Source organism: Dufourea novaeangliae, unplaced genomic scaffold (assembly GCF_001272555.1).
Source record: "Dufourea novaeangliae isolate 0120121106 unplaced genomic scaffold, ASM127255v1 scaffold57, whole genome shotgun sequence".
NCBI lineage: Eukaryota > Metazoa > Arthropoda > Insecta > Hymenoptera > Halictidae > Dufourea > Dufourea novaeangliae.
In genome coordinates this window covers 224,131-245,404 of record NW_015373937.1, presented here as the reverse complement: position 1 = coordinate 245,404, position 21,274 = coordinate 224,131, and the positions used below count along the sequence as shown (strand labels likewise).

At 46.0% G+C, this 21,274-nt stretch overlaps 1 protein-coding gene across 3 annotated transcripts in view; it reads left to right on the top strand.

The window, feature by feature from the left end:
• LOC107185471 (transcription factor SOX-2) overlaps positions 1 to 21,274 on the top strand; it is a 104,366-nt gene that overhangs the window by 56,187 nt on the left and 26,905 nt on the right. For all 3 annotated transcript variants that reach the window (XM_015573152.1, XM_015573154.1, XM_015573153.1), the window contains exon 2: positions 930 to 995. In XM_015573152.1, the coding sequence (XP_015428638.1) occupies positions 930 to 995 (66 nt within the window). The remainder of the gene's footprint in view (positions 1 to 929; positions 996 to 21,274) is intronic.

Here is a 21,274-nt window from a genome sequence, read left to right as displayed (position 1 = left end):
TCTCCGCAACACGGAAACACGTTTCTGCCCCGTGGAAAGAGAGTGTGTCGGCTTGACACGCGTTTAATCGACGATGCACCAACGACAATGACACGAAACTGTGTGCGTTTGTCGTGTTCGGTGGGAAGAACGGAGGAAGAGAGAGAGAGAGAGAGAGAGAGAGAGACGAAAAATAATCGTAAAAAGGTAAACGAGAGTAGAGGCGAGAAGGGAGGAGAAAAGAGTCAAATAAATTTCCCGCGTCCCACGGATAATGTATCGTCCGGCGTGAATGGCCGACGAAAGCAGCGACACGTTTTATTATAAAACGACCACGATGCAAAACAAATTTATCGACACACGTCCCGCTCGGCGACGAGAGCTCGCGCACGGTTACACCTTGTCATCGTCTTTGTCTACCGTTCAATGCGTCCACTCGACTTTGTCGGACCGATAATGACCGGTTGTCGGACTAGTTACCTTCGTGGCTGAATGTATGTATTTTTCAGAGAATCCTATCATTTTTACATGGGATCGAATTTTTTTTTCATGAAAGTTTTACTTTATTCTTATTGGGGCACTACCTTCCATTCCAACCCTCTACCAATGTTGTACCGATGCAACACTCATTTTAAAAGTGTATCAAAAACATTCACGTGTTAGTATATTAACATTTTTCAGTAAGCATCCATAGTTTCACTGATGTGACGTGGATCTCCACGTTTATTAATACAGAAATTCATCTATTCTTTCCAAAAATAAATACAAGGTGTAAATAATAGGTCTCTTTAATATTGATTCTTTCGACTTCAAAATAACAAGATACAAGTATATATCAGTCTCGTAATTGTTAAATGGCAATTTAAGGGTCTGGGCGTGAAATGTTTAAATAATCTGTGTATCTATCTCGGCAGTTTCACCGCAAGACAAGGGATTCTTTTCTGTTTCAGGTCGGAGAGTGACCGTAAAATGTTGAATCCAGAAACCGGCTGCTACTCGGAATCCGTACGGGCATGGTGAGTGGCTCGATCAAATAAAAAAGAATAAAAAAAAAACAAGAATAAGAGAAATCAGCGTTAGCGTATAATTTACGGGACGTATAAATCGGGCCGTAACGCCACCTACAAGCTCGAATCGACGATGGCCGGGCGCGCTCTAATCTCCCTGGAATATCTTGGCTCGCGTGCCGCGTGTGTTCTCATCAACGCGTAATCTTAATTAAGTACAAATCGCCCTGTGTACGACGACGTGTTACGCGGCCTGCTACGAGCGTACCTTTCAGATAATCGGCCGCTTAACTTGCTTTTATTTCCCGGTTTCTTGTATCCACCCCCCCCCCCAACCCCCACTGATTTTATTGAAATAATCCTCCAATATTGAAACCACATCCCACATTATCGCGATATTACCGTATTATTACGGCAGTTACTATTACATCGAGACTTTAATATTAGCTTGATAGCCGAGAACGCGTTCGGTGAGCCAAGGACGTCGAGAAAATTGAGTCGCGACTAATATTCTTGGTCTTAAGAATTTCTCCAAAAAAAAGAAAAAAAAAAGAAGATAATACCCTCGATTTATCAACGTTACACATATTTATCGTTCGTTCGGTAACATGAATAGGAACATTACCTATTCCCGTCTACGTCGACTTCTCTAAGTGCAGTCGCGTGCATCTCGTGTGCAAGTGCACTCTCACGCCCATGTCCTGCACGCACTGTAATTGAAATGGAGTGTATTTTAATCCCGTCATTAGGAGCGTTGCTCCAGGAATATCCCCTGAACGAGAGACTGTTTAAGGTAATAGCACGATGCGCTGGTGCACTAGTTGATACTGATTGATAAGACTAAGGAGCTGCGTGATTTTCCTTATTAAACGTTGCACCTGCTTGGAATTCTAACGACACGAGAACAGTAAGTGAGCACACAAGGGTTTTTTTAACCCTCCCTAACCTCCGTTATTTTTAATGTTTCCGTCATCCCCCTGGGTCTTTTATGTCTAGACCTATTTTCTTTTATCTTATGGGCTTCCAAAATGTCTGAAAAAATTCAGGGATACTTCTCAGGGACTTTACTGTACGATCCAAATAGTTGTTGACGTTGAATATTAAAATATTAATATTTAAACCAGCAAAAACTCGAAATTGGAGATATCGCCGTGCAGGACTATTAGAATCGGTCGTCCTCTGTTCCCTTTCATCCCCCAGAATGCTCGGCCATCACAGAGCAGAGAGGACAGAACGATCGTGCTGACTGGAAAACGCATTTCCGAGTTCGTTATTTACATTCAATCATTACCAGCCCGGGCCTTTCAAGCACGGTTGACTTATACGGTTTCGGCTTAATCGAACAATAATTTCGGGGGTGGAATCGGGCGTTATCCAGAGCCAGGCCAGTTCTTTCCCTCGGAAAAACAGGAAAATCGGTATGTCTGCCCGTAAATATGCTTCGCAAGGAAACAAACAAGGGACCGCCGATTCGGTCCAAATTGGGCGAATGAATTTTAACGAACGGTGGTCAGCCACCCCTCTCCTCCCAACTCGAAATATCGAGCCGATTTTTCATAATTCAGCCCGCGGCCGGGCGTAAAATTCAATCCACCTCGCGGCGGCCGTTATTTCCACGTTCCTTGTTTTTCCTCCCCCTCGTCCACTCCCCTTCCCCTCCATTATGCGCCGCGCAAAGGTAATTTCCCGGCTACCCGGCCGGCCTGATGTATTTATAACGAAACGAATTAAACTCGCCGCCGCCCGCGAATAGGTAACAAAACGCTCGCCTCTGTCCGCTGCTGGCCGAGAGTACCAGCCGGAAATAAAATGCCCAAATATTTGCGCGTTTAATTTGAACCACGGCTCGGCACTCGACTTCATGCCGCAAACGTGCGCGCGCGTGCGTTGCCTGGAAGGGTTAATAATGAAATGTCGCATTGTCCGCGAAGGGGTTGCGATTTCGCCACTCCTCCGTTGTCCCCCCCCCTCTCTTTCTCTCTCCACCTTCCTTTAGAATCTTCTGTTCCTTTTTTCGAGGCCGGTTTCCGGTGGTGTAACGTATTGAGAGAGCGAAAGGGGTGCTTTTTCTTACCTTCCTCCCTACTGATTACGATTGAAACTTGAACGCTGGAACTACTGAACCCTGGCTACCGAATATTAATTATTGAAACCCTAAAGATGGTTTCACCGAAATTTGTGTTAACGTTCAATTTATTGTACTCTCTATATTATATTATACTATCAATAATCAATATTGTATTACACGATTTAACTTTGAATATATTTAACACCGATAGTTTTAAACACTCTGGCTTCTTACTTTTTATCTTATTTAAAATAATAATATAGTGTCCCATAGTTCTAGTTTCCAGGAATATTATCGTAAAACTGTCCAGAAGATAATTCTTTCGTGAGAATCTGTAAAGAGGGTAGGCTCTGAAGGAAGGATTTCTCGTCGTGAGTTTCGTGACGGGGGTACGGGCCCCGTCTTCATTTGTTCGTGGACGACAGCGGACGAATGGTAGACGGCGAAGGAAATATATTAGGAGAGTTTGTCAGGGGGCGATTTATCCGCAATCGCGGCGCAGCGCTTTTCCCGGGACATTAGGGACACGATCACCAGTCTGGAGAGAGAGAAGGATCGTTGGCGCTCGCGGACTGGGGGGTGGAGTTGGCCCTTAATGCGATTAAGGTCGTTATCAGATGTCGCCGGCGTTTCTTGCACGATGACGTCGACGTGCTCGTTTGTCATCGCCCCGCGACGCCGCCGTCACGGGGGCTGCATGATTTACTTCCGCTTCCCTCCTTTCGCGCCCTTCGTTTCCTGCCGCGTTGCGACCGGTTCTAGGTACGCGGCGATTCAATTTTTATTTCATTTATTAGCGACTTAAAAAGAACACATTGAACATTAGTCAGGAATTCTAGGACCATCAGGTTCTCGTGCTCGGTGGTGTAGACCCCTTTTTATCGAAGATCTATATAATTTTCATTTAATTACCCTTTAACAAGAGAGGAAGGATATTTGACATTCTAAGAATTGTAGGACTGGTACTTTCCAGTAGTAGATGGTAGATCTTTTTTTATCGAAAATGAACTATACACGTTTTCATCCGATTACTCTTTCACGATGCATATTCCGCAAGGGAGGAAGGAAGCACTCATTATCGAACGGCGTAAAGATCGATTGTTCGCGAGAGTTCGCGTGCGACACGCGGCCGGACATACGTGTCTGAAGGTATTTCGAGATTCGTTAAGCCCCCAGTCGTGTCACACCCACCCTTCGCGGTAACATCGTCTCGACGTCGCATTAGCTCGCGAGGATGGGGTGGAAAGTCTTCGTCTACGAGAAAAGTAGTTCCGCGAAGAATGGTCTGTTCTGAAATACGTGGAACGAAGACAGACAAGCGATAGCAAAAGGAAGGAGAAAAAAGAAGACTTCTCGTGGTCAGGCTTCGAGGGTGTGGCCAGGAGATAGGGATGATTAGAAGCTACACCCCCGAGGCGCACGAGCCCTGCTCGGGAGGGTGCAGGAAAATTCATGGAGTTACTTAGCCAGGCTTCCAGACTCACTCGTTTATCTTACCACCGGAGTGGGGGGGGGGGAGAGAAGAAGGAAGTCGTTACGTCGTCGAGAGGCCGCCCCGGGGTCGAGGCTGTAATCCTAATTAATAATTAATTACCACGGGAGGGGAATAAATGGCCGATTGAATTCTTCCTGCGTTAAGGGAGCCCGCGTGATTTATCGGGACGATTCTCTATGGTCCCGGAAACTTGCGCCAATAAACGGCTCGATTAACGTCCCCAAGACTTTGGTCCTCCTATTCCTGGGATTTCTGTTCAGGGGAGGGGAGGGGGTGGTTCCAAATGGGAACCTATTAAAACTGAGAGGTGTTTGAAGAGAAAGTTCGGTGTTGAAATCTTCACTGGACCATTCAAAGGAGACTGGATACGATAAAAGAACATTATTGATCTTTCGAATAAAATGCTCACTTTGTGAAATTAAATTGTCGACTAAATATTGCTTACAGGAGACTATCAAATACAGAACATCGATGTCGGAATAAATAACCTATTTTCCGTTCGACTTTTCTGTGACTTCTCCAACTTCCATGGAGGAGGGGAAGTCACGGTTAAGAAAATATTGGGCAAGTTTTACGATGGAAAAAACAGGAGGGAAGAGTTTTGGTGTTTCAGAACGTAGTCCGACCGAGAGATCCTTCGACAACGCGGCTAAAAGTGTGCCCTTACATGGACGGCTTGGGCCGGGAGCACCCTAGTTTGTCAAGACGACCCTTCGGTGTCGCTTACAAGACAGCAAATTTGTCCGAGATAAGCAAAACAAACTGAGTGCGCACGAGCCCACGTTCCTTTTGGACCTTTCGTTTTTGCCTGCTTCTCTGTGTCTTTCGTTCTGGTCCTTTGAGGCAGCGAGGACGCGACTGGAAGGGTTTAATTGGTGGTTCGTTTGATCCGAGAGATTCGCGTTCGGTGAATTAATTTCGAGGCTTTGACTTTTCCCAATTCCATATCTTCTTTCTTTCCTTCCTTCAAGTACTTCCGTAATAAAACAAAACATGGAACGCATAGGTATTCTATAGGAAATAAGAATATTTCGCCTAGTTAATCCAATAGAGCCCAGACAGTCCCCGATGACACGCAGAGGGTCGCAAAAGTTATGGTTCGATTCCGCGAAACCTCTGTTTCAGTCGCTTTCTCGAACTCGGCCCTCTACGGGGATTTGCATACATTAGATTTTATCCTTCCGAGAATGTTCGTCTTCGAGATGCACGTATTTATGGGAGTCCCGCGTATAATGGCCCCGAATTTAGGATGGAATCCTGGTGGTAACTTGATTATGACGCCTGATTTAGAGAGGTCCCCGTCGAACGTGTACTCTCGATTTTCGAAAACATTCTTATGCAACGAATACCCCTTTAACAACGTGTCATACAATCTCATGGGAATACTACTAGTGTTTGTCTTTGGGTGCAAAATACTCCGTCTAACGTGAAGTGTATCGAATTAATTTACGATTGCTAATACTGTCTTCTTCTGTAACATGAATATATACAAATCGAATCAAGTTAGCCGTAGAAGAGTTAGAGTACCAAGTCATACAAGACTGAAAAGTGTCATCGAGAGGCATTGCGTCTCCCATTTCAATTCAGGCCATCGAGAAACGATCCTTAACAGGTCCACGGGGCCGGTTCCTCCCAAAAACTATTCTTCACCCTTCCCCGCCTGACGACGTTTTAATACACCCCCGACAAAGCGCGGAGCGAATTCGATCGGGAAAGGATTACGTGTCCCTGGGACGATAAAAATCGAGAGAGGTCTGTGCGTGGCCTCTCGATTAGCTTCGGTGAAGGGATGCCGTTGCGCAAAGAACGACGAGGCGCAGCTGCGCGAAATAAAGGGGCAGGAGAGGGGGGAGTGGGGTGCGCACGGTTGGGTCCCAGCTGCGAAACAGGGTCATCGGTGTCACTGGGGATCTAGAAACGATCGTACGCGTGTCGAACGAACGTCGATCGGGGCCTTCGATTCGACTCGGAGTCGACCTTCGACGTGGTTCGGGACCCGCGGAGCGAATCGGCCGCGATCGGGACGAGCGATTGGCGGGAACAGGTGAAAGGGAAATGGTGAAATCGTCGAACGCGTCGGTGGAAGCTGGACCGATTTTTGACGAATTACTGAAATTAGAAATGAACGGGTACCGATGCACTTCGATTATCCTTGAGGGAGGGGTGTAATAAATGAAAACTACCCGTCTTCGTCCAGTCGAGCAACGGAGGCGCACGCAAAGGGTAATTCAACACCTTTCACGGTCGACGCAATCACGCAACACGGCGTGTCGACGGTAGAGGCCCCGGTGTCCTAATCGCGATCCGCTGAATAGGATATTCTTCAACGCCTGCACCGGCTGGGATTATTAATTCGCCGTTGGTGTACGGTACAGCATCAACGCGTGCCCGTTGTCGTGCTTTGACACTTTCGACGACGGGAGAAAAAGATTGTCCGTGGCCAAGAGGATCAGGATCATCGGGACGAGCGTGGAACAGAACAGTGAATGGAAGAAAACGAAAAGAAAGATCTCGAGAGTGTGGTCGAAGATGGAAAAAAGGGTGTTAATAGGACCGACCACGCGATGGGATTCGATTAGAGCAGATTCACGGTGATCATTCTGGTTGCAATACGCTGCACGTGTGTGTATAGATCTACAGGGGACCGCGGGAACAACCCTTCGGGGGTTGCCGAGGGGTAAACATCGTGTAACCATCGTGGAAACAGCGAGGGGACGATCTCCTTGGTCCTTGCATACGATTCTTCTATAAATATTTTATTGGCTCGTCATTCGATTTTATTGCGGGGAATCGAATGACACGGCGCGTTACGTTGCGGTTAAACGGATAAAACGCAGGAACGATGGTCGTTACCCAAGACCCTACTGAAAATTTAGAGAACGCCCACAAACGAAACGGTGCCGTAATTAGATTAAATACAATCGTCTGAATAATCAGGGAAGTCTCTGATCTGAGACTTCAAGACTTCTCAAATCGATACTATCAGCTTCCAAAGTACTACACATCGTCTAAAAAATCTTCAATAGAGTTAGACGAAGTTAAAAGTATTAAAATCCTCGAGGAAGGCTTCCGTCCTGAAAACGTGTCGAGGATAGTATGCAACGCCGCGCGAGTTTCGTCGAAGAAGACGGGAACCATCCGAAAGAGCGACATGGAGGAGAAGAAGGAGCTTCGCAGAGAGAAGCAACCGATTTATTGGCGAGTTTAAAAGAGCTCGGACCCTCGACATAACTCAGCATTCGTCTGATGTTGACTGAGTGGCCGACTCGCGGAGCTGGCAGATAGGCGCGGATAGCTCCGCGTACCTGAGCTTCGCCTCGTCGTCGGCTACCTCGTCTGCCAATCAAGGAGCATTCAACGGTACTAAGTGGCTCGGCTTAATTAAGCGCGCACCGACCAGTCCAAGAGGAGGAGGAAGCGAGGAAATTGCAGGACGTGTTTCGAACGAACGACGACCAGGCCTGGTTGCGTCCTGAAAAATATGTTCCCTCGGAACCGAAGAAGCCGCGGTGCGATCTCGCGGAAAATCGAGTAGACAGCTTGGACGGCTTTTCTTTGAAATTCCCAGCCTCTCCCTTCCCAATCGTCTCGTTTTAAGAGAGCTGGTCCACGTCAAGCGGAATCGATGGTCGTCTCCCTTTGTCTTCGTAACGAGTCGTCGACTGTTCGGAGAATTTTGTTTGTAACGAAAACAATTCCTCCCATAGATATGATAGATCTACAGCAGGAAAATTTAGAGGCTACGTAATTTGGTCGTCTGAAAGGGTAAATCGTTCAGAAATAGTATTCTGGATGCGTCAGTGTTGCGTTGTAGATCTTCTGGTCCAGTGTTTTCCAACGTGGGGCGTACGTAATATGAATATTTTAGGGGGCAATTAACAAATCACCTCGTTGACAACAGTTCTACCTATATATGTGCCTTTCTTATTTAAAGCAGCTATTAAACTGTTTCAGAACTTGGTTTATTATTATTATGCTAGGGGGGATCTAGATCTTTGAGTAAAAAAAGATTAGCAAACACTTTTTCGACAAAATTTCTGTCATGGGATTGCTCGCTGCAGACTCTTCGAGGCTGTTCCTCTCCTCGCACCTCCGAGACGCGTCAAGTAGCACGAGATTCGTTGTAGCGAACTACCTGCATCAGTCGGCTGGAGGTGCGAAAATATCGGCTCGTTTGCCCGGTGACTCGGCAGCTTCCTTTTTTTCCTTCTTTCGTTCTCCTTTATTTTTTCGCCGGTTCTTCCTCTCTCGCCATTATGTTCCACGCGGCCGCGCGGGATCGATTATATTTCTGTTAGAGATTAGAAACGGAGACTGTATATCGAAAAGTATCGTGGCCCGTATTAATTACCCTGCCCGCTACCATAATTAATTTCTCGGACCGCCGCAGCCGTTCCTAATCGAACCGTTCATCGATCCTAAAAGGCACTATTTAACGATGCTACGAGCCGACGAATTTATTCCTATACAATAGAATACATTTCTTCTCGACGAGTAGATTGGCGAAAACGTCGAAGCGCCATTGAAAAAATAGGAATTATATCGGTGATATGAAATTTATTCTAGTATCTAATAAAAGATAAAAAAAAGTATTTAGCCATTCATAATTGATTAAAAGTGGACGTTCCAATTTGTATAATAGAATCATATTTCTTCTCGAATGAGTAAACACTTGACAAACAATTATTAACTGTTTCAAAGTCAGGAATCTTAGATATTGCTGCTTTTCACCACTGAATTATTCGAATAAAATTGTGCCCAACTCTGATCGAGAGGGACAGGCTCGATCGAGATCAGGAATCTTGGCGCGGGCGTCGTCACCGATTAATAATTACGACATTGTCGCCGTCGGTAAACGCTTTAATCAATGTCATCGGGCCAATTTCCGATCGCCGCTGGCTTCCACAGCATGTCCCCTCTCTTCCTCCATCATAGGCCGACTACTCCGCAGGAAATTACGTGGCACGATCGAAACGCGCGGGCGGAAGTTGCAATTTATCAGTTTCCAGGCTGGACACACCGCGTGGGGGATCACGGGCACGATTTTCGCAGGTGTGAACAGACCTTATCATCGATTGGAAATCGATTCATACGCTGCATGGAACTCTATTTCGCGTCCTCCATCTAGGATGGTAATTCATTAGCCTCCTTATCGGTTATACAGTAAATCCTCGACGAATGTTCGAAGGTTTTTGGGCACTGAATATTAAATACTTAGTTTCAGAATTTCAAGTTCTATCATTGTGCTAAACTCCATTAAAAAGTCAACGTTACATCTGGGGACCTATCCTTGTCAGCATCGAAAAGACTTGGAACTCTCACCGGGGATTTACTGTAAATAAAATTTCATCTCGAAGATCAGTCGTTTTAGGTATTTTTTAAATTTCCATTCGACGATCAATTAAACCAAACACGTCCCAGAAGTGTTGGAATATTTCCGGCGTGTCGTAGACCGACGATAATTTCTCGAACTTCTGGGAATCGCGAGGCCAAACCATTTGCCATTTTTCCAGACGAACGGGGAGTAACAAACTGACGGCACGAGAGATCTCGAGAGTTTTCCACAGCTCTTTCGCGTTCGGATAACGAGGTTTACTCTTAACCGTTGCGTGGGTGGCTGATAATTATCGCGCCTCTCTGTCCCACGACAGCATCGGCTTTTTCACCGGTTCCGTATATTTCCATTTATCTCGTGGCCCTCGCAGATATACTTATAGTACTCGCGAGTTTCGTGAGAGTTTCAGCGGCGTCGAGTGGAAAAGACCATCGGGATAAACAGATTTAGATTATTTCCAGACGATTCTCTTTAACACGAAGCATTTTCTCTCGTTCATAAGTGTTAGGACACTTAATAGGTATGCAGTAAATATTACAAAGCATCATGGACATAGCCAGGTTATCAGTCATGCGAATGGGTGGGAAGAAAATCTAATTTTTCTCTTCTAGGGTAGGGCAAACGCTACTTTTTTCGTCTAAGGGAGGGGAAAGTACCCCCTGGCTCTATGCAAGGCATTTAAAAATCACTGAAAGTCTGAAGTAAATATTGTTTAGGGGACAGTAAAGCTAGATAAACAACGTTCATACTACTTTCATCTTATTAAAGTTTATTTGAGAGCAAGAGAAGATACTGTACGTTGTGTTGTGAGTGATTTACTTGATGGTTCATCAAGTGATTTAGCAGATGAATTAGTTAGCATTAAAACAGTTAGTTTCTTGAAACAATAACAGAACCTAATAATTTCATCTAATAGACATGGCCTAAAATACACTCCCCTCCATAAATATCAGGACAACTTATCGAGTTTATTTTTCTCTCATCAGTTACATGTTACCCAGGTACGGCCTTTGTTTATAAAATTCGAGCAGAATACCGCGGCGGTACTCTTGCAGAGATCGATCGACCGTGGCCTGCGATGATTTATCGCACGGAAGAAACGGTACGATCGGACCGCGATATTTTCGCGGCAGGTCGATGAAATATAAAGAAAGAAAAGGGGAAAAACCGAAGAGGGGTGGGGCAGGGAGGGAAAAGCGTACACTCGACCTTCCATGCATGCGCATACGTTGGAATATCGCCAGTTCCGCTGGTTTCGAGTGGCCGACGGGTTCATTCGAGTGCTCCCCGGCCGCTTGTGCACGTGAATATTCCTGACTGTCTCTCCACTCTCTCTCTCTCTCTTATGCGAAACTGAACGGGTGAGTGTCTACGATTCAGTGCATCCTACACGCGAGCGCGAGCGTTTTCCGCGCTACCTGAACGGTAAATGGCCGGCAGCGATGTGTCGCGAACCTGATAAAAATCTTGCTCGGCGATTTCTTTCCGTGCCGATGCTTCGAACGCGAACGCTCTGGACGAAAGACGCTGGGAAAATCGTGAGTTTGTTCGGTGGAAGAAGAATCGTTAACGTAGAAATCGAAGTAAAAATTAGATTTCCACGGGATGGGTGCTTCGATTAATATTGTAGTACTTCTTTCTCTTCAGGACAATCATGTATCAATATAGATTGTTGATGTTCGTGTATTTATAGCGACTCCTGACTGGCAACAGAAAAATAAATAATCTAGTATAATTTAGTAGCATTTCTGTGTTATTGTTAACATAGTAAAATCTTTAGTATCAGAAAGAATATTCTGTGTAATTCTGTCTCTTACAGATTAATGTCCAAAGTTGTAACTTTGCATAAACTTCGGCGGTCTAATGATTTATTAACCCTTGGACTCGGACCATTCGGTAGCAGGACGCTCACTTTGTAGTTCGTTAATAATTTAAAAATTATCCAATTATTCATACAAACGAACGACAGATTCAAAAGTGATCATTTCCGAATTTCTTATTACAACGAATGAAGTACGTCTAAAGACGCCGATCGCAATCAAAGGGTTACATCAAGCCTCTACTTTTATCGTAAGGATCCTTGAAGAATATCCTTCAATTTGTCGCAGTCGAGGTATACGATTTTAAATGAAATCTGTTGTTTTTATCGAACGAGATCCAGGGTAATTCCCATTAAAATCCAAGCGCAGCCATTTTAATCACGAACCACCCTTGAGGAAAAAACACAAGCGCGGAATGAAGACGTATCCCCGCGAATTATGTATCGAGGGGGCGGGAATCCGCCGTTGGGGGCAAAAAGATCGCAACCGGAAAATCATCGATTTTCGTCCGTAACATATCGAGGCCGAGGGCCCCGCCGATCCATTGTTTCGTTACGCGCCGAGAAAAACAGGTACACTCGCGCGGGCCTTGTTCACGCCGCGCCGGGAACGCCTCGTTTGTGTACCCAAACGAGTCTCCGTTGCAGCCCGGTGCAACGATAAAGAGAGAGAAAGGGAGAGAGAGAGAGAGAGCCCTCCCTCGAAGAGCTGCACCGTCATCCTGTGGAAAGGTGCGAAGATTTTTCACGGAATTGCACGCCGCCTTAAAAGCTCGTTACAATCGGCGATTCCTCAAAGTGTTCGGTATTGACTTGCGGAATCGGGGGAACGACGAGCGATTGGAGACGGGACAGCGGAGATACAAAAGGGGCGAAAACTTGGGTGTTTTGCAGTGGGCCAGCTGCACTGGGTTCATAAATTAATCAACGTGAATGTATGTTGAATTTGATATCGAAAAACGAATCAATGAACAATAATTTGTAGTTCTCAGGATATTTATTCGTTCAAAGATTGAATATACAGCCGGTTTATGATGTCTTGTAGTCCATGGTGCACTAGAGGAAAAACGACAGGTTATATTGCAGTCCAAATACTCGAGGGCTACCTGTCGCAGGTGCCTAAATTTCGTGTACACGCTTCCAAGAACGTTAACCCTCCTCAAGGACAGAAGCACCTTATCCGGGTAAGCTCTTTCGGGAGGCTACAGGTGTCTCCTAAGCCGATTAGACGCAGCGCCAGAGAACAATTTGTTGTTGACGAAAATTTAACCCTTGTTTCGCGCCGAACCCGCCTCCGTTTCCGTTTCTCCGTCAGGGACGTCTTAATGCCCCCCTGTTCGAACGATAAACCTGTCGATGACAGACGTGGATTACGATCGACTAATCTCTTAGTTCGATCGTTTATCGCATTTTCGACCGTTCCGAATTTCACTCGAATCTTCTCATTTTTCAACATTTGTCACATCAGATTTATTCTGTCGAGGAATCGAGAGATCTTTACTTTATGCAGAATCACATACTAGTTCGTTTAAATAATAAAGATCGAATCTTTCATTTATTACACACGTTAGGTGATATCAATATTGCACAAGGTGGAGACCAGAGATAGTTAGACCGAAGGAGATTCAGGACCGCGTATTTCATCGCGATATAATAACGAGACACCTGCAAATAGGTTAACGATTAAGCGGTTTACGAGCCCACCGTTCGCAGGATTTCACGTTCGTAAGAGCCGGTCAACAGGTTGTTCCTCGACCGGCCGACTTCCGGCGAGTCTTCGCCAGAGAAAGAGGATCGTTTGGTGGGGAGGGGAGAAACGACGCCTCTCAATTGCGAACGATTTAAACCCGCCATTGGCCCCGACCTCCGTTCCCCGTCGCAAATGAAAACTTTCCCCATCTTCTTCGTTCTCTTCTTCTTCGTCTTCTTCTTCTTCTTCGTCTGCTTCTTCTTGTAACTCGAACGAAGAGCACTCGCGGCAGAACTTGTCCCACCCAGCCTCCCCATTCCCCTTAACTTCTGCTCGGTTTCCTTATTTCCGCGTGCGAGCTGCGGTTCGACGAGCAATTACGTTCTAGGAAGTCTTCGGACTGGAACTCTCGCTAGAGAGAGGGAGAAAGAGAGAGAGAGAGAGAAGTCGTTGGCGGTGCGGTCGGAAACGGTTCGAGGAGGAGAGATTGCGTGCGAAGTTTAAACGACGGCCTTTCAGCTTTCCCGGTTTTGACACGGTTTCGCGGTTCGCCGGATTTCGTTCAGGTCCTGAATACGTTATACTGTCAATTTTCATTGTCGACGATAGCTGACTGCCTGGGAACTCCGATGAATACCGTGTATATACAGAAAAGTTGACGTAAGAATCTTACGGGACTGATAACTTTTACACGAATCCCGTACGATCGAAATCCCTGTCTCTCCCTTCTCGATCGTAATTACGAATCAAGGGTTTAAAAGTTTCTAGGATATTTTTTCAACATAGGGAAGATCAGGGATAAACGTAACAATTTGTAACGTTTTTAGAGTCTGAAACTTTACGATTTTTTAAGAGTCTTAATTGGTATTCATTCTAATTGGAAAACACACTTTTACATTATATTTTCATTTATTCTATAGATAGACAGGAACATATAAACGTAATACGATACAAAAAATGTCAAAAGATTTTGTGACAAACTTCCTTTTAGTATACAGTAAATCCTTGATGAGTGATAGAAGGCTACTCGTCACTGACAAGAAGAGGTCCCCGGGTGTAACGCTGACTTTTTAATAACATTTTGCACAGTGACAGAACCTGGAAATAAGTTTATAAAATATTTAATATTCAGTGTCCAAGAGCCTTCGAACATTGTCCGAGGATTCACTGTATATTCCAATAAGATGGTTGAAAGGTAGAGGACACACGGAATAGATATATACAACAGGAAGTAGACGATTCCGTGACCAATTGACATCTATTTTAAAATTATTCCATTCGTCCCGAGTCTCTGCTAACTAGTTTTATCATCGAGACATCCAATCATCGTTTAATATTTCGCGTAATTTGCTACGTATAAATCGAACTGAACCGGTCGAGTGTTAGTAGGTTACAAAGTTATATTCGACTCGGGCACATTAGTCTTCCCACCCCCTGGATTCCATCCATCGCGGACTCGTCTTATTCCTTTCTGCCAGATATATTGACAAGTATCGATGTCATTAGCATTCCGATCGATCCCCCGTTCCCTCGCTTTAATTTCTGACGAGCATTAAGACAGACGAGGAACGACCCTGACGGGGGCCCCGGACAGACCCGGAGTGGTCCTGCCGTCCAAGGATCAGGATCAGGAGGAATCGAGGGATTCGACCGGCTCTTCTCGGCTCCCCCGTCGCGAACCACGGCGGACTTCAAAGAAGCCGGAGACTTCATCATCGATACCGGGTCCTGATCACTGCCGACAGATTAGACGCCTCCGCCGCAGTCCTTCCTTCCATCTTTTTTTTCCCTTCATCTCTATCTCTCACCTGCTCGTCCCGCGACCTTCGTCGGTGTGATTACGGACACATCGATCTTCCCAGTCGAGGCTCCCTTTCGAGAGGAGGTCTCTGCCTTGCGTGAACAGCTCGAGCCATCATGAGTGTCGCAACTGCACGCGTGTCTGACGCGTCCTGACGCATTCCTCGCGAACCGTTTGACCTTTCCGCGTCGATGCGTCTTCGCTAAATCCCGCGTTTATTGCATTCCACACGCGCGGTAAGTGGACGACGACTGGCACACGCGGTCTGTGTCCATCCGAATTCCACCTTAGTGTCCCTACGATGATCTCCTTCGCCACCCCGTTCGTGTCTCCGTTTTTCCTGTTACATTCCTCGGGATCACGCGAGAACCGGTGAACTTACAAATCGTATGGTGGCCCTGGTATTTTTTACGAGCTGGTGGGGTTCTCTCGGTGTGTCCCGTTCATGGAGAGACCCCGAGAAAAAAGGCGGCGGGGTGATCGATTGGGGCAATCGAGCCGGTTGGTGGAAACGTTATGAGTTCCTTCTTTCGTTCCGTCCACCCTCCTGGTGTCCAGCGAAGGTAGTATCCTGGGCGACGTCCTGCCAGTCCTGCGGTGCGCGTTCCTCTGCCTCCTCCCCCCCTGGTTCCCGCTTCTCCTCGCAAAGGGCTATATTGCGAAGGATACTACGACCATAACGTGGCCAGGTCCGTAGCTAGACAAAGCTGCCGACCATAAAAGTGTCCACCCTGATGCTCGATGCTTGGTTTATGGCCACCGTGCCAGGAACACCCGGGGGAACGAGCAGGTAATCGACAAGGACTCTTTCTCTCTCTCTTTCTTGATTCCTCCGGTTCTCCAACCTCCTTCTCTTTGCACCCAACGCGTCCTGCTCACCTCGGTTTTCGTCCTTTCGTGTCCCCCGTTTCTTCTCGCTTTTTTCCTCCCCGTCCTTGTAGTGCTTCGCTGGTCGTCGAAGTTGCCTCGAGCAGCGTGACGACAGGACCACGACACGCCTACGAGAATCCCTCCGAGTCCTGACTAATTGCCGTTAATCCTAAACGCGACGGATTGTCATCTCGTGTCGTCACTTTTGTGATTCGTGTGGCCGCGTGATTTGACCAGCAGATGCACGAGTAATCGTGATCCTTCGACCCTTTGAACCTACCGGTTTGCTAATTTACTCGCGTGTAAAACGAAGGAAATCCTTTTCGCGAGCATCCTGATTCATTCGCCAGGTGTTCTGAATTCTGGTCCTTAAAATAGACCAGAATTAAGGAACATTCACGAGAACTTTTAGATCATTTCGAATTCGAGTTCACAGTGAACGTTTCCCCAAGCACAATGGAAAGGTTACTGTTCCGGGAACAATGCGTTCGAGAAGAAAAGTTATGGAAATCGAAACCGCAAGTTGCACAACGGAAGCTCCGTCGACTTACGCAACGGGATGTCCACCGAAGTCGGTACGAAGTTGGTGACAAATTGCTCGGTTTAAAGAATCGTCGAGGGACAAGGGGAAATTAGCCTAAACGAAGTATCAGCGAAAAGATAAGGAAAGGGCTGCGAAGACAAATTGACTCTCTGTCTTGTCTCGACGACCAAGACTGTTTGACGGTCTTTGTCGGTTCCGGTTTAGAGTCGATTGCCTGACGATGGGGCGTTTTGTGTCTTCGAAACCGCAGCGATACTTAGCCGCCTATGAAAACTGCCTAAAACAATGGGCACTGGGGTTAACGAGAGGATGAGACTGTTTTGAGTAAACTGGCAACACAAACAGAAACCCTTCGAACGACGCAGAGATGCTCAACTCCGTTTGGGAAATCGGGCGAACATAAATTTTCGGACTTTCCTTTCGCGGCTTTCCCCGTCGCGCGATTTCTCGCCGTTGCGAAATTTACGACGTTGCATTTGCATTTCCGGCTTCACATGAATCCACGATCCAAATGCTCCAGGACATACTCCGTAACACGGTGAAGAAACCTTTGAAATTCCATTGCCACTTTCGCGTGGAAGAAACTCGACGCTTTGTCTCGGTGTATCCTAAATTCTTCGAGAACCAAATACCCCAGCATCTTCATTTCTCGATTGAAAATCTACTGTATATTACTAACTACTATTATTGTTGGGTGATCAACCTCTTTACTTTGATCCACTCTATGAATAGTTGCTGTGGAATTTCATAAATAGCTCAGACCTAATTCAGACAGATACTTGAGAACTCCGAGATGTTTAGTTTACAATAAGTCGCCCGAGTTCTTAACTGTTCTACCTCCACTTTTCAACAAAATTTAACTAATCAATCCATGTGCGTCTGATTGGTCCAAAGAATACAAATTCACCATAATATATATTGAACCTAAACAAATAATCTTTCAAGTTCTAATTCCGAAACCTTGAAAGTTTCTTTTTCTGAATTGTACCTTCAAATACTAACAACAATTATCATTTTTATATTCATTATATTCAAAGCTATTCAGTAGATGATACTGTTTCTATAAAATTAAACTTCGTAAACTAGAGGAGATGGAACAATTACGAACTATTGCGTCGAATTAGTCTCGTACGACCCTCTGTTACCTGTAATTGATCAAATCTCTTCAAGATTTTTTTTTATTGCACTCAGTCTGCGACTCCGAATCCAACATTATCGTAAAAAACATCATCCCTCGGAACAGAACCCACTTCCTCCGTCAAATTCGTTCGAACACCGGTCCTCCAAGTGTCCAGGAGCTAGTCGGTGGCCAACTTCCGGCGATCGATACTCTGAGTGGCTGTGTGTGCACAGAGGGACACAGGGAACCACGCGAACCAACTACAATTCACCAGCAACGGGAAAGTGTCTCCTCGTCTACTGGACTTCTCGATGTACCACCCTGAAAACCGTGTTCCTGGGCCACCATCCGGTCCCCCTTCTCTCAGACAAACGCGCTTGAGGCCGTGTTATCTGTCAGTGAAATCGGTCAGATCGTCGTTGCCGAATGGACATCGGAAAGTTTACGCTTGCCTGGTATCTGACGGCGATGGTTTACAGGCCCAACTCTCTCTGTCTCTCTTCTGGACTAGTTATCGTGTTCCGATGGCTCGTTATCGAAGTACGTTTTCACGTCCGGTCGGCTCGATTCTTCCCGCGGTCGTAACTTCGATCGCTACCGCAAGTCGTAAAAATGACGCGCACTCGATCCCCCTTCCCATTGGGGAAAAGCGGTTTTGTTTCGTTTCGTTTGCTCGATTTACATGGGCAGCTTTGTTGTGCCGCGAAATTTATTTCGCAATGGATCCCTCGTTACGTTACGCTCCGAACGATTCTGCGGTGGTTTTTTAACAGGTGAGAGAAGGTTCGACTAGGATTATGATATCGTACAGATTTGAGTATGGTTGGACCGTTGCGTGAAGTCTCAGAAGGAGCTCCTTTGTAACCCTTGCGTTTCGTTATGATTAAATGGTATTTAATTTTATTTAAAGTTAATTTCAATTTTTGGACATTTATGTATCTTATTGTATGTTTTATTACGAACAATTTGTTATCCCACAATTTTGCACCTGGGGGACCATCGAAAGTTTAATAGCCCCAGGCCCTACAAATTTTAATAGACTTGTATCGTTTTACGGAATAGACCTTGATTTTCATATTCTTTTTCAGTAGTTTCAGTACGTATTTCCATTCGGACATAGGAGACACATGGTATCTATAACGTCGCTAATTACTTCGCGTGCTCCGCCGTGGGAACGGAATATTTCTAATCGTTATTTCTAATCTATCCTCGAGCCAGGAAACGCGAGAATAATTCTCCGTGCTGGAGCAGCTATGTTTGCTGATCGAAATCGCCGTAAATATTCGCGACATCAATTGCGACAGAATGACGCTCGATGACAAGTATTTCGAGCTTGTTTTCCTATCTGATAAAGAATTTCCATCGGAATTATACTCTGAACATGCATGGGAACATTTTCGAGGACCTATTATATATCGAAAAATGTTCGAAAATCGACGAAAATCTGTCAGCGTTCGCCAAAGATAGAATAGACAGAAATTTCTCGAGATAACTGGGTAAAGAAAATACGTATGGACGTGAGTTTTCCGGAAATGCTGACGAATCTCCACTTTCTTCGGCGGCCCAGGCGCGGTTCCACAGTGTTATTCCGGAAATATCGACGACCCGGAAAGACGAGAGATTTTCCAGAATGCAAATGTTGCGGCGTGTCCAGTGGCGCGGTGAAACACGAGCGAGGATGCAGAATGCAAAGAGGCTCGGTGTGCACGTGTGCACGGTCGCGCGACGCGGCGGGAACGACGCAAACGGTGACGTTTCTCGCGAAACGAAAGCTTTCCTGGAACCGAAACCGTAAGGGGATATTCGCGAGTGGACCGCCGAGAAATTTGTTCCGCGTCTCTACTCCGGCCTGGCACAATGTAAAGAGAGTTTTTGGCTCGCGACACGGTCTGCTTTGCGATTTCTGGCCCGAGTCATTGGACTTCACGAGGTCCATGGACGCGGAACGATCCTTCTTTTTCGTTTCGTGGGAACAGAAGAAACGTTTAGCGCAATCGTGTCGAGTGTCTGATGATTTCTATGACATATATATATGTCCTCTTTTCAGAGATCTGTAAAGTCCTCTCTATAGAGTCTCTGTCGGAGTTCTTCTGTAATTAGCATTCAACGCTTTGGATCAGTGGTGACCGAACCTTGTCAGGATAACAGCCATATATCGTCTATCAGAAACACTCGAGAGTTCCATTATTGCTTAGGTCCCTAAAGTGGGCTCTGAGGAGACATGGGGGCGTTTAAATATTGTTTTAATATTTATTCATTTCCACGGGACAAAGCCCATTAATTTACAAAAATATTACATTATATAGGTGACAGGTCTACAAAGATACATATGTAACGAGTATATCTGAATATTTAGCTTGAAGTCTTAGTCCGGAGTAAAAAAATTAAATTGGTTTTACAAATCTCGAACGGAAATTGGATCGGCCATCCTCCCGAATTTCGTCGCTTTAACCGGGCAGCAGCACGCGATACTATGCCGCGCTCGCGACGGACACGCACGCCGACGCACACAACCGTCTTAGCTCCGAGAAATCGTAACTTGGCGTGTTTATCACCGGCAGGCCGTGCACGGCCGGCGGCGTTAGCACGGGGAACGACTTCTTGCGTGGGGCGTTAAAATCATATGGGACTTTTTTAAATGCCCCCGCGGCCACAAGGACCTCCCGTCCGGCTTCTCTTGTCCCTCCTGCCCTTCGTCGATCGTTCTTTCCGACCTACCACCACCACCCACGTCATCGCTGGGTTCGCAGAAAGTCGTGTGTCACGATTCTGTTTCTCCACCTTTACTGATAAACCGGTGTTAATTAAGTAGAGGTACTGAAACGATGTTTTTTATTTTTGAGACCTCCATCTTAAAGATGATCCTTTCCATAATGCTGATACGAAGGATTTCGTGTATCTGTTGGAGAGCAATTGGGGATTAAGGGTTGTTCCGATACAGACGAAGCGAAAGAATCGACGATCGAAGTCGCTGGAAAAGTTCCTAGAAATTCGGCGGAGAGGCCAAGGACGGACGAACGAAGTAAGGACTCTCTTTCTCTCTCCTGTCTCGTCCTTCTCCAGCTTCTTCGTTCGTATCCTTAAGGAGGGCCAAGAGTTCGCGGTGGGGCCGTTCATCAGCGGCAACTTGTCACGCCGCTGGGCATCGGACATAAATTCCACTCCGTAATGTGACAGGTCCTCGCTCCTACCCCCGAGAAAACCATCCTATGGCACTGCGCTACTATCCAACGGGTGTCCTGGAATTTTTTGATCACCACCCTCGATACGAAACGATCACGGAGACTGTACGATCGATCGGAGAATCGGTACCACCGACGAAACTCGATCGTTCCAATCGTGATTAAGTAATTGAACTTCGGTCAGTTTCCAACGTTTCATAGAGTCGTTTCATCGTTTCTTTTGGTCAGAAGACGGATTCTTGAAGAAGGTTGTAGGAAGTTTAACAGGAAACATCATCTGGAAATGTGTGCAATAGATCGTCAATGGTCGAAACGGTCGACTTTGAGCCCGAAACGATACCTTGTAGAAGGATAATGTCGTCGG